The sequence below is a fragment of the Dendropsophus ebraccatus genome, chromosome 5 (assembly GCF_027789765.1).
Source record: "Dendropsophus ebraccatus isolate aDenEbr1 chromosome 5, aDenEbr1.pat, whole genome shotgun sequence".
Classification (NCBI taxonomy): domain Eukaryota; kingdom Metazoa; phylum Chordata; class Amphibia; order Anura; family Hylidae; genus Dendropsophus; species Dendropsophus ebraccatus.
The window spans coordinates 144,677,326-144,691,168 of NC_091458.1; the positions used below are offsets into that span (position 1 = coordinate 144,677,326).

The 13,843-nt window shown below is 43.5% G+C and overlaps 1 protein-coding gene across 1 annotated transcript in view; it reads left to right on the plus strand.

Moving 5' to 3' along the window:
• Positions 1-13,116, plus strand: part of ARID1A (AT-rich interaction domain 1A) — a 36,441-nt gene extending 23,325 nt beyond the window's left edge. Inside the window, exons 4-20 of the mRNA XM_069971531.1 lie at positions 1-114; positions 503-743; positions 1,044-1,133; positions 1,646-1,813; positions 4,761-5,043; positions 5,127-5,266; positions 5,355-5,464; positions 6,074-6,283; positions 6,578-6,782; positions 6,886-7,018; positions 7,554-7,708; positions 7,801-7,936; positions 8,044-8,160; positions 8,276-8,363; positions 8,560-9,448; positions 10,168-10,298; positions 10,382-13,116. Coding sequence (XP_069827632.1) covers positions 1-114; positions 503-743; positions 1,044-1,133; positions 1,646-1,813; positions 4,761-5,043; positions 5,127-5,266; positions 5,355-5,464; positions 6,074-6,283; positions 6,578-6,782; positions 6,886-7,018; positions 7,554-7,708; positions 7,801-7,936; positions 8,044-8,160; positions 8,276-8,363; positions 8,560-9,448; positions 10,168-10,298; positions 10,382-12,040 — 4,869 coding nt within the window. The 3' untranslated portion in view covers positions 12,041-13,116. The remainder of the gene's footprint in view (positions 115-502; positions 744-1,043; positions 1,134-1,645; positions 1,814-4,760; positions 5,044-5,126; positions 5,267-5,354; positions 5,465-6,073; positions 6,284-6,577; positions 6,783-6,885; positions 7,019-7,553; positions 7,709-7,800; positions 7,937-8,043; positions 8,161-8,275; positions 8,364-8,559; positions 9,449-10,167; positions 10,299-10,381) is intronic.
• The last annotated feature ends 727 nt before the right edge of the window (positions 13,117-13,843 follow it).

Genomic DNA, 13,843 nt, shown 5'->3' on the forward strand with positions numbered 1-13,843 from the left:
GAGCTCTCTCAGGATTCCTTTACTTCCCAGGCCTCATCTACCCCTTCTCTGGGTTCCAGCAAAGGACAGGAGGATCTCAGCTTGGGGATGCAACCACGACCCTCTAGCCTTCCAGTGAGTTTACATTTTGTTAATCAGTATTTTTTGGCGGGTGGGATTGGGTGGGGGAATGAGTAAAAGGGAGGAATAGCCTCTCCGCAGTCACTCTGAAATACAGGGCTAAGCCTCCCTTTAATCTATCGAGATGGGGAGGCGTTGCATTCTGTGGCAATTTTATCTCTGCAAATGGCCATCAGCAAAGACATTGGCCATCTGCATGTGTCTGCAGCTCTGGAACTTGTACAAACCTGACAGATTCCCTTTAGATCTGTGTGGTGTGTTTTTTTTTTTTTTTTTCTCCATTCCATTTTTTTCTGTTTGGTGGGAACTACCTCCCACTGGTGAGAGATGTATGTCCAGTGGTGGCAAACCCTTCTTGTTAAATATTAATCTGTCTTTACAGGATCTTTCTGGTTCAATTGATGACCTCCCAATGGGTGCTGAGGGTGCTCTAAGTCCGGGTGTCAGCACTTCTGGGATCTCCAGCAGTCAGGGCGAACAGAGCAATCCAGCTCAGTCACCATTCTCACCGCATACATCACCCCATTTGCCTGGGATCAGGGGGCCTTCGCCCTCACCTGTTGGCTCTCCAGCCAGTGTGGCACCTTCTCGTTCTGGTCCCTTGTCACCAACATCTGTACCAGGTAAGTGCATTAATTATTCATATTTTTTCCGTCATTAAGGTTTGATTCGGCCTAAAATTCGAAGTGATATGTAAACACTTTAGCATTTTTCTTGTGGGAGAGCGCTGTAACGTAGCTGCATTTTAGTGTTTAATACTATGGCCTATGTTACTGGGTCTCCTGCTGTTAGAGATTTGAGGTCTCAATTTGGTTCAGTATTGTGACACTGGAATCACATTATGGCAATCTGAAACGGGGCTTTTTAACGTTGGGATTAGTATTCTGGTTAGACTGTGCTAAATGTTTTTGTTTTTCTTCCAGGAACACAGATGCCACCACGTCCTCCAAGTGGGCAGTCAGATGGTTTGATTCACCCTACCATGAACCAGGCTGGTCTTGGGCAAGATAGAGGTGAGATTTTTAAAGATTTTCAGTCTAGTAATAAATTCACCTGTCGCACAAAGGACTGGGCTGTATAAAAGTCAAACTTGGCTTACCATTTAATGCTCAAATGTGATTTATTGAGACAGAATTCACTGTGAAGGATTGCATTATGTTTCGGTCATAACAACCTTCATAAGGTATCTGAGTCTGATCATTTCACAGCGAACACAGGTAGCATTTCTACGCTTCCTTCGCTTCTCATGATCTCCTAGCAATCAGATATCTGGTTGTTGCAAATGAAACGTAATAGAATTCAGAGACACATTGTATCCATATTTGATCGTTGAATGGTGAGCTGAGTCTCTATTCTGTGTGGTTGAAACGAGTGATCCTACCTGACCACTCTGCTTACATCTTTCTCTATAGAGTGTAAAGGACTAGATGTCTAGGCTTCCCATCCCCCTTCCACTCATCCCAATTATGTAACTAAAAATAATAAAAAATACCTGCTTCACTAGTTAACTTTAATATGTCAACAGGGTACATGCAGAGGAATACTCAAATACCTCAGTATGGATCTCCACAGCCTGGCCAAGCACTTTCTCCACGCCAGTCTTCGGGGGGCCAGATGCATGCCGGAATGGGACCTTATCAGCAAAACTCTATGGGTAGCTATGGACCTCAGGGAGGACAATATGGTCCCCAAGGTGTGTTCTTTAAAAATATTAGGCATAATTCGTCACTTATTTATAATGCTAAGGAGTTACAACAGTTGTGTTGCTTACTACGTGTTTTGTGACTTTTTGGATTTTTTTTTTTATATGGCTGAAGATGCTGCCTGTGGCAATATTGCAAGTGCGTCCCGTGTGTGTGTGTGTGTGTGTGTGTGTGTGTGTGTGTGTGTGTGTGTGTGTGTGTGTCTGTATGTGTGTGTGTGTATATATATATATATATATTTAATTAATATGTATGTTGACCATGTTGAGAGCCTTTAACAATTCTACGTTACACTAGAGACTGCATGTTCCATTGTACATGAGCTATATTACCATTATCTGATTAGTGGTATACTATCACAAGCCACCTTAGTGCATATTCAGTGTCTTCTCTCCGGTTCAGTCAGTGTGGTCCCAGAGAAGCAGCTAACATGCAGAGTGGTGAGCACTAAATTGTTAAAGTGTACCTCCAGTGGTTATCTTGCTGCATTTTTTTAACATATCCATATTGAACCCACTGTCTGAATGTTTCTTAGTGTCTGTTTTCCCTGCTGTGTATAACTGCATTAGGAGACTGAGCTCCATAGAATAACATGACGCTGTCTCGAGCTGAAGATGGGAGCTACGGAGCAGAAAGCTCAGTCTTCTAATGCAGTTACACATAATGGGGAGAACCAGTGCTTGGAAATGTAATCCGGCGCTGAAGTAAAGGTGTACTCCGGGCTATGTGTATTTTCAGCGTATGGCTGGGGAGGGGGTGGATATAGACTGCGCCGGTCACTTACCTCCCCGGTTCCAGCACCGGGTCCCGGATCGCGCCGACCTGTACACCCGTCTTGCAGCTGCTTCCTGGTCTAAGCTGCGGCTTGAGACGTGACATCTCAAGGCAGCTCAGCTATTAAGCAGTCGTAGCGGAGTCCCGCCCTTGCAGCTGAATCGCTGAGCGGTCTTGAAATGAAACGTCACGTCTCAAGCCGCTGATCAGACCAGGAAGCAGCTGCGAAACGGGTGTACGGGGCAGCGCGATCTGGAACCGGGGAGGTAAGTGACCGGCGCCGTCTATATCCACCCCCTCCCTGGCCGTACGCTGAAAATACACATAGCCCGGAGTACCCCTTTAAAAACTTAAGCATAAAAGAAAAATGGCTATTGTGTACATTTCAGCAAGAAAGTAACTTTTCTATCACTGGAAGTAAGCTTTGAATCACAACTTTAAAATTGATACTTTTTACTAATAAAAAAAGCATAACACTTTAAAATTTTATGTGCTGTACCTATACAAATGAGCAGCTTTAGTACATAGTATGACTCCAGCATTAGTCACCACAAACTGCCTATTATGGAATAATTAAGGGGATATCCGGACAGAAGGGAAGGTCCTACCTTTTCTGCTCTCCACTTTACCCGTCTGTGCTGCTATTTCTGCAGCTGAGAGGTGGGCGAGTGCATGTTGGGGGCAATGATTAATAGCTGCCTGGTGCTACCAATGTTGTGGCGACATTGAGCAGATTATTGGACATTGCATGCGGGAGTGGTTTCACACACTGTATGCTCCCATCCCCTCTCATCTGTGAAAGTATCAACATGGACAGGCAGATGTAGGAAGTTGAGCCTTTCCTGCTCTATCAATTTCAAACACATTTTATAATGCAAAAGTACAGGATTGATTTGGGTTACCATTAAGCTAGCAGGAATGGTAAAAAGACTTGTGATGGGTATTACATTTTAAATGGTCGTCTTTTCCCAATTATTTTTAGGAACATTTTTAGACAATGTGTGGTTCTATAATTTATTATTTTTTTTCTGATTTTGTGATTATTACTAGAGATGAGCGAACCTGGAGCATGCTCGAGTCGATCCGAACCCGAACTTTTGACATTTGAGTAGCGGTGGCTGCTGAAATTGGAAAAAGCCTTAAGGCTGTATGGAAATCATTGATATAGTCATTGGCTGTATCCATGTTTTCCAGGCAACCTTAGAGCTTTATCCAAGTTCAGCAGCCCCAGCCAATCAAATGCTGAACGTTCGGATAGATTTAGACCCGAACCCAGTTCGCTCATCTCTAATTATTACATATTAAAGGGGTTTAAATTAAGCCTAGTATTGCTGAAAATACGGCATGTACTCCCATAGTGACATGAATTCGGTGCGTCTGTGATTTGTAATAATGCAATTGTCGCTTTGATAAATTCCTATCTTGACTGTTAGATTCCGCCAGCACTTTACCTAGCTATGTTTTTGGGTGTGGGAGGAAACCAGAGTACCCGGAGGAAACCCACGCAAACATGGAGAGAACATACAAACTCTTTGCAGATGTTGCCCTTGGTGGGATATGAACCCAGGACTCCAGCACTGCAAGGCTACAGTACTAACCACTGAGCCACTGTGTTGCGAGCCACCATGCTATCTCCCACCTATTCCAGTCATTACAGTGCTGCCGAGATTCAAACAGTTTACCTGCTCTTGACATGATGTATATACCTCATGCTGGGCGGGGTAACATGGGCTTCCCCATCAGTAAGGTCCGCAGAATTACGGACTTGGAAATAAGTCCAGATGGTGGAATCCACCTGACCATAGAAACGAATCTATGGGACGCGAAGAGAGAGAAGCGGGCGCGCACGGGAATGAGCGGTTGTATCTGCGGCAGGTTACGTGCGAGAACTCCTCAGTGTGTGCATACCCCAACAGATGGCTGGACCATTGAAGCACTTTTGCCCCTCTGCCTTTTGTTTCCAACCCTTTCCTTGTAAGCTCTTGCAAACGGGGCCCTCATTGTAAAGTGCTTTAGAAAGTCATTATTGCTACTATGTTAGTACATACAGTATTTTCAATAATGTTTTAAAACTGCTCATTCTTCACAATCTCAATATTGGTGCATATTCACACGCCAAATAGTAAATGATTTTACCTATATTTTTTTTTTTTTCCCTCCCAGGGGGATACCCCAGGCAGCCGAATTATAATACCATGGCAAATGCAGGGTATTCAGGGGGTGGCATGGCTCCTCTTGTTGCAGGTGGGCAGATGCATAGCCAAGGAGGTATGCCTCAGTATGGAGGACGTATGGGTCATTCGGCAATGGGCAATAGACCATATGGTCCAAATATGGGGAACATGCCACCCCAAGTTGGAAGTGGCATGTGTCCACCTCCCGGTATGAATCGTAAAGCACAAGAGGCTGCTGGAATGCATGGCACTGCCAACTCTATTCAGAACAGGTAGGAATTTCAAACTTTTCATCTGTAAAATTTATATTGGTGAAGATGGCTATGGAGAACTTTTGCTTACTAATGTTTTTCAGGTCGCCTGGGTACCCTAACATGAATCAAGCTGGCATGATGGGAGCTGGACCTCCATATGGTCAAGGAATGAACAGTATGGCAGCCATGATGAATACACAGGGACCTCCCTATATGGGAGGCAGCATGGCCAACAACTCAGGTCAGATTTACCATTGTTACTAATTTGTTTCCAGTTTACCTTATTGCTTTATGGTCAACTTATGGCAATTATATATTTTTTTTGACAGGCATGGCTGGGAGCCCAGAACTTATGGGTCTTTCGGATGTTAAATTGACCCCAACTCCCAAGATGAATAACAAAGCAGATGGAACACCTAAAGCAGAGACCAAATCAAAGGTAGCTTGAAAGGGAAGGTGGTACAAAAAGCTCTTGTAAGAGGCCACACGTATTTCTCAGCTATGTGTAACACTTATATTTAGCCTCTCTTACCTCCATACAATTTTCATGTTTTATTTATTTTTACATCGGCCACTTTGTGAGCTTACGCCATTTAGTAATGTAATGTGGTGATTTACTAGTTTGTGCAATTCTGCATGTGATAATACCAAATGTGTTGGTTTTTTTTTGTGACTGGGATGGATTTAATTTTTGTGTGCGCTGCATTCTTTTGCTTCAGCCTGTGGCAGCGGCATCTAAATTGTTTAATTGGTTATTAGTGGAAACTCGCTCCATACCCCCTAACAGCATGACCACACACCGGTATATGATTTTGCTTTATGTGGTAATCTGATTTTGACAATCGTTTCATCATAAATTTGGATTTGGGGGGGAGGGTTAAGTAATTTTATCAAAATATCCTTTTTTTTATTATTCCTTCCTGTCTACTGGCTAACACAGTGCGAATATCATCTTTTTCACTTTGCGTCACACTTTTTTAATCTAAAATGGGGATTAATATTAATGTGTGTTTTTTTATTGTGATTTTTATTTTTGTTTTGCTTACAGAAATCTAGCTCCTCTACCACTACAAATGAAAAAATCACAAAATTATATGAATTAGGGGGCGAACCAGAGAGGAAGATGTGGGTGGATCGCTACCTATCGTTCACTGAAGAGAAGGCGATGGGCATGACCAATCTGCCTGCTGTAGGCAGGAAGCCCTTAGATTTGTACCGTCTCTACATGTCTGTCAAGGATATTGGTGGACTCACCCAGGTATGTTATGTTTCAGAACCCCAAAAATTATTGGGCCAGTTGTGAACCCCTGATATGTTTGGCTCTTCCCCCCAGATTCTGTCTTGATATTTCAGACATTGTAATAACACCCTTCCCTCCTCACCTTCTTTACTTCCATGTTGCATTGATAGGGTGCTTTGTGACCTATTTATTTATAAAAAGCTCACATATCCAAAAAGTTGTTAGAAAAGCCAAACTGTTTCTGTATGGAGTTTCAGGTTTAAATTTATTCTACCCAAATCCTCAATTCTTTTTTTTCAATTCTTAATACAGGTAAATAAGAACAAGAAGTGGAGAGAGCTTGCAACAAACCTGAATGTGGGCACGTCAAGCAGTGCAGCTAGCTCTCTAAAGAAACAGTATATACAGTGTCTGTATGCATTTGAGTGCAAAATTGAAAGGGGAGAAGACCCACCGCCTGATATCTTTGCATCCGCAGAAGCAAAAAAGCAAGCAAAAATCCAACCACCATCACCGGGTAATATACATAGAGCAAGCATGCGAGATCACTGTAATAATGGTTTATCATTTTGTGTGTTTATAAATATTTCTTTTCTCTTCTATGATTTTCACACATTCAGCTGGCTCAGGCTCCATGCAGGGACCGCAGACACCTCAGTCCACAAGTAGCTCCATGGCCGAAGGAGGGGATCTAAAGCCCCCTACACCAGCATCCACCCCACACAGCCAGATGCCTCCCATGCCAGGCATGAGGTGAGCTTAGTCTTGCAAGTAGCAAGTCTTATTCTTATTGAAAGGAAGACGTTACTTGAAGGCAGGTTTACATGATTATCCCTTTTTTAAAACGCCAGGACAAGAAATAACCATAAAAGTAATGAGTTATATACGAGCTACTGTGTAGTGCCGTGCACTCAATACCAATTCCTGTCTAGTATTTTTTACATATAGTAACTAAAGAATGGTGGGCTTAGTAATATCTTATGTAGTGGGCTAAGCACTTAATCAGTTGGGTGACCTCTCCAAATGTTTGGAACAGATGAGCATCAGAAAAATACTTTAATACACTACAAGATAGAATTTACTGATATAGATTGCAGCTTTGTGGTATTGTCTTGGAAGTCCCTCTTTGTCCTCTATTCCCTGTACTTTCAGAGGAAAAGGGCATGCCAGACTATAATAAGTCTGTGGCTCATCTCCCAAATTAAGCCAAGAGTCTTAACCCACTGTGTGTCTTGTACGTCATTTCAAACTGTACCCCTTTTCTTTCCCTTAATGTGTCTGCTTAAAGGAATAACTCAGTGGGCCTCCAGGATGCATATGACGGTTCAGATCCTTCTTATCAGAAGCGAAATTCCATGACTCCTAATCCTGGGTACCAATCAGACATGATGGGCAGAATGCCTTACGATGCGAGCAAGGATCCTTATGGCGGTATGAGAAAAGGTGAGCACTGACTTTTTGAAGTAATATAGATTCTAAAACTGAAAGTTAATAATGAACATTGTACAATTACACATCCCCTTTCTCTCCTTCAGGCGCTGATCCTTTCATGTCTTCAGGTCAGGGACCTAGTGGGACAATGGGAGACCCTTACAGTAGGGCTACAGGCCCAGGTATGCCAAATATGGCTCAGCGTCAGCATTATTCTTATGCCGGGTATGATAGAGTGAGGTAAGTATGCCATGAAGTTTATTATGCTTATTAATTTAATAAACGTTACATGGCCTAAATGCAACAAATGTAATCTTGTTTGTTTTTTGTTCTTTTTGTTCTTTAAGGCCAGAACCTGGTCTTGGCCCAGAAGGAAGTATGGGAAGCGGTGGTACTCAGCCAAATATGATGCCTTCCAACACAGACAGTGGCATGTACTCACCAGGGCGCTATCCTCAACAAAGGTAAGAGTTGTGGAGACATGACAGTTGTGTGAAGGGGAACCCGAGTGCATGTTTCTTTAACAAAAATATTAGGCCAACCGACATGGGTGCAATAGCTCTGTAATCTTTGTTCTAGGCATGAGTCATACAGCAATCAGTACCCAACACAAGGTACATCAGGTAGTCCCTATCAAAGTCAACAGAACCCAATGTACCAACAACAGGTAAGCCATGTGTGAGAAAAAGGGGTTTTCAGAGTGGGCTATTTTATTCATTTTCCTAACTGCTGTGTAAGTGCTACTGTCTTCTATCAGTTTTAACCTTCACCTATTCACTAATTACTTTTTTATAGCTTTGTACAAATGTTGACAGTTTGATTTCTATGCTATAAAACTGATTTTGTCAAACTTTGTTTTGTAGAACTACAAGCGTCCAATGGATGGTAGTTATGGCCCATCTTCTAAACGCCATGAAGGGGAAATATACAATGCTCCTTATGCTGGGGCACAGAGTGGACAAGGGCAACAACAGCCACAACCTCAACAACAGACACCAGGGTCAGGGGTGCAACCTCCTACTGGACAGCCTTCTCCAGCTCCAAGTTCACAGCCTACTCAGGACCCTTATGGTCAATATGGGAGTGGTTATCCTCAAAGTGCTGGGGAGCGCAGGCCTACACCAACAGGGCAAAATCAGTTTCCTTTTCAGTTTGGGCGTGAACGGGTGTCATCTACTCCAGGAAATAACACGCAGCCACCCTTGCCACCTAGTGGAATGGGAGGCTCTACAGAAGGAGCCCAACCTGGAACCATGTGGCAAGGTCGAGGAGATATAGGCTACAATTATCAGGGGAGGCCTGGTCCACCTCCAGCCAGTACACAAGGACCTGGTTATCATTCTGGGCCACCTCGTGGAGATGATATGGTGCATTCAGACCAACGGCTTAGCCACGAGGGCCAGTGGCCACCTCACGTTAACAGGCAGCAGCCCCCCTATGTGCCTGCCCCTGGCCCACCTCTGAGCAGAGCTCCACCACAGTCTGGGTACCAAGCCTCCTCAAGCATGCCTAACCATCTGCCTCAGGTAGCTAGTCCAGCCACCCCTCGGCCACTGGAAGCCCACACCTCACCCAGCAAGTCCCCATTCCTGAAGATGCAGAAAGCTGGACCTCCTGTGCCTGCATCACATATTGTGCCCACCCCAGCCCAGCCACCTCTTATTCGCAGGGACATAACCTTCCCTCCAGGTTCAGTGGAAGCCACTCAACCTATACTGAAGCCAAGGAGGCGCCTAACGGCAAAAGAAATTGGTATGTTAATTTTTAATGATTGAACAATTTTTTGAGAAGCTTCCAAAAATAGTTTTGTTTAGGCATTTATGAGAATTCTTAAGTTGAAAGTATTCATTTCTGTGCAGTTTGTCTCAGTTTTTGCTAACATTGAATTGTACCTGTCAGAAATTTGCCAAGACGGTAATGCGTGTGACTTTAATTGCAGTTGTCTGCTTCCTGACAGGTACACTTTAAAGAGAGACTGTCAGTGGGTTTATGCTGCCCGATCTGTGTGTAGAGCAGCTGAACAGAATGATGTTTTACATTGTTCTGTGCAGCTGTTTTGCAGGTATCCTACTGAATAACAATGGCTCTGAGAAAGGCAATCTTGTCCCCTCTTGTCCTTGATATTCATGAGCTGCAGCACACAGCATAATGGACGCTGATTGGCAGTTGTCTACATATACTGTATATAGGCAGAGAGCTGTCAGTCAGCAGCTGGGGGGAGTGGTGCAGCATGAATCCCATTCTCCTGCATATTAGGAGAACAGCTAAACAGAATGATGTAAGTAATACACTGATGTTTTCAGCAATTTACTAGTTTATGCTGCCCTCATTTAAGGCACCATAAACCTAGCTTTTTAAGTCTGATGCGACAAGCAGTTGTTGGAAAGAATACACTGGTATAGTATGTTAAACATTTTTTTTTTATGCAAAAATCAAGCTTTTCTTAATGCTATCACTTATTTTTTTCTTAGGTACTCCTGAGGCTTGGCGTGTGATGATGTCATTGAAATCTGGCCTCCTTGCAGAAAGTACCTGGGCGCTAGACACCATTAACATTCTTCTTTATGATGACAACAGTATCATGACATTTAACCTCAGTCAGGTAAGGTTACAAATAACAAATCTTTTGTAGATGTAGTCCTCTTAAATCTGAAATTGCAAGTGACATTATTTTTCCTTCCCCAGCTCCCTGGGTTACTGGAGTTGTTGGTGGAATATTTCCGACGATGCCTGATTGAAATTTTTGGGATACTCCGGGAGTATGAAGTTGGAGAGCCTGCACAAAAGACGCTACTTAATCCTTCCACTCATCGCTCTCAAGGCCCTCTTATAGGTGATGCAGAGTCCGGTGATGAGAACTGCCAACCATTGACAGATGGCGATACCCAAAGTGAGGATGAGGGTGAAGAAGAAAGGAAGGCATATTCAGCTCCCTGCAATTCAAGTGATGATACTCAGCGGCATACCAGCAAGTTTGACAAACTTCCTGTGAAAATTGTTCAACGGGAAGATGCCTTTGTGTTGGACTGCTCGCATCAGTTGGGTCGCCGGCAAGAATTTGATAGTGGCCTCTTACATTGGCGAATAGGAGGGGGTGACACAACTGAGCACATCCAGACTCACTTTGAAAGGCGCCCTGAGCCACCTTCACGTAAACGTCCTCAGGCAAAGCGTCGCTCAAAGGAGCAGCAGATTCCTGTTGCAGAGGATACAGCTGCCACTATAGATGATGTGTTGTGTTCCCGTTCCAGCACTTTGCCACCAGATTCCGGAGGAATCGCTGTACCGGACTCTGAATTTCAATTAGGTGGTAGTCCTCCACCACGCAGCAGACATGGTCTTAAAATTCTTGAGGATGAACCACGCAGCAAAGATGAGACCCCCCTGTGCACACTGGAAGATTGGCAAGATGCCCTCTCTCGCCGTTGTGTGTGCATATCAAATATCTTGCGTAGCTTGTCTTTTGTGCCAGGCAATGACTTGGAAATGTCAAAGCACCCAGGACTGTTACTGCTCCTTGGGAAACTTGTGCTGCTCCATCACAAGCACCCTGAAAGGAAACAAGCCCCCCTCACTTATGAGAAAGAAGAGGACAGAGACCAAGGAGTTAGTAGCAATAAGGCCGAATGGTGGTGGGACTGTTTGGAAATGTTGCGTGAGAACACACTGGTCACCCTTGCCAATATATCTGGTCAGCTTGATCTTTCCCCATACCCCGAGAGCATTTGTTTGCCCATCCTTGATGGTCTGCTACACTGGGCAGTGTGTCCATCAGCGGAGGCTCAGGATCCGTTTGTAACATTGGGTCCCAATGCAGTACTTTCTCCCCAGAGACTAGTGTTGGAGGCCCTTAGCAAACTGAGCATTCAAGATAGCAATGTGGACCTAATACTCGCTACACCACCTTTCAGTCGTCTCGAAAAGCTGTATGGGACATTGGTAAGGTTCCTAAGTGACAGAAAAAACCATGTGTGTAGGGAAATGGCAGTGGTGCTTCTAGCAAACTTAGCACAGGGCGATAGTTTAGCAGCAAGGGCTATTGCCCTTCATAAAGGCAGCATTGGTAACCTGCTAGGTTTTCTTGAGGATAGTCTGGCAGCCACTCAATTCCAGCAGACTCAGGCTGCCCACTTACATGGACCCTCTGCTCCTTTCGAACCCACAAGTACGGACATGATGCGACGGGCCTCTCGCGCCCTGCTTGCTTTGGCAAAAGTTGAGGAGAACCATTCGGAGTTCACACTGTACGAGGCTCGTCTGCTGGACATCTCAGTGTCTCCACTAATGAACTGCTCCGTGTCACAGGTCATCTGCGATGTTCTTTTCTTGATTGGCCAGTCATGACAGCTGCAGTGGATAACTTCCCAGAATGGTTTGCTCCTCCCTTCACCGTAGAACGGAATCCTCCCTGACTGTTGATTCCATACCCTCTTCCTTTCCCCCCCTTTTTATTTATGCAAAAACTACGTCTCAATCCACTGTCCGCCCCAGAGAGGAAACCTGGTCACCCTTGTGGAATTTCCCACCCACTCTTCCTCTCTGCGTTTTGGTGTTAACCAAAGCTACTGTATTTCAGTGAATATTTTTTTTTTTTTTTTTTAATCTAGGGGAAGGGGGATCCACTGTAACTACACCTCCCTCCCCAAGTCTACTGTTAGGCCCACAACAGCCAAGGGATGGGCTCCATATTCTAAGGAGATAAAGACTTCTGAATCTTCAAGGAAGGAGAAGGATTCTCTTCTTTATCTTAAAATTAACTTGCCCTACTCCTCACCTTGCAATCTTTAGACTAGAATTTGTGTGCCCTGAACCTTTAAACAGAAGAAAAAAAAATACAAAAAAAAAAACCTGAAGAGACATTACCTTTTTAACTGTGCTGAGAAACCCCGCAGAATCCAATCGGAGCTGGAAAAACCCACAACCTCAGAGACTCCAGATGTAGGTTTTTAAATGGAGAGCGGCAAAGGTCGCTTTTAGTTTCCGGAGGAGAGAGAGACGCAGAAAAGTCGCTTTTCCCCCAAAGTTTCATGTGAAGCAACACCCTTACCTCTTTAAACTTAGATTGTAATAATCGGAGATCGCCTCTTATAACTGGTTTTAACCTTTAGCTTGTAGGTTGCAAGCTGCGATGTCTGTATATATATGATGATGTACATTAAAGACACACCTCTTGTATTCCCCTCAATATTTCCTCACTTAAACCCTCACCACCCTCACAAGCTCTTTCTTGGATCTATGGAAAAAAATGGAGGAAGGGTCACGGTTACTTTCCCTAAGGCCCTTCCAACCTCCTCCCATAGGAGGAACATCTTATAGATGGTTTGACCCACAGAGCAGCATCCCCCACCCATCACCTCCTCCCTCTTTCACCCTTTGTATATCCAGCAATCCTATCAACTTTTACTTTTTTTTTTTTTTTTCCATTTCCAATCAAGGTGTGAGTTTTTTTTTTTTTGTTTTTTTAGTTTCAGTTCCAACAATTTGACAATTTTTTTTCCAGCGATTTCTGCATATTTGTAGCTCTGAAAAAAATGTAAATTTCAGCCTATTCCTTTTATTTGTTTTATTTTTATTTTTGCTTAATGATATATCATTTATTCAGTATGAAATCTTTATACTCTATGTTCCCGTGTTAAGAATAAATGTACATTAAATCTTGTTAACAGAGTTGTGAAGAGCTTTTCTATAAGATGCACGTTCTGAAAATGTTACAGCTTTTAGTTCAGCAAGGTGGAAATACTTGGCTATCATTCTTGATTACTTATATTCTTTTTAGGTTTGCTAGATTGAGGCCTGTCCACCTAACCTAGATGTGATGGCAGAAACATTGTGTTTTTATTTTTTACTATAAACCAGTCCATGTGTGTCCATCTTCAGCAGTGATTTTGCTAAAATCTTTACTTTAATCAATATGTAAATTAGGCGGCACTTGGGTCAGGACTATTGCTCTTACTGCAGGGCCTATCTGTCCAGAGTGGTAGTCCCACCCCCATTGCATTCAACCACTTCACATACAGATAAGCTGCAAAAAAATTCATAACCTACTGTACAGATTTTATTTTTTTAAAGAATTATGCAGTGGATGTTGTAAATCTGCATTCCTATAGAAATATTGCCGATAAATGATGGCTGTCCAGTAAAAATGTC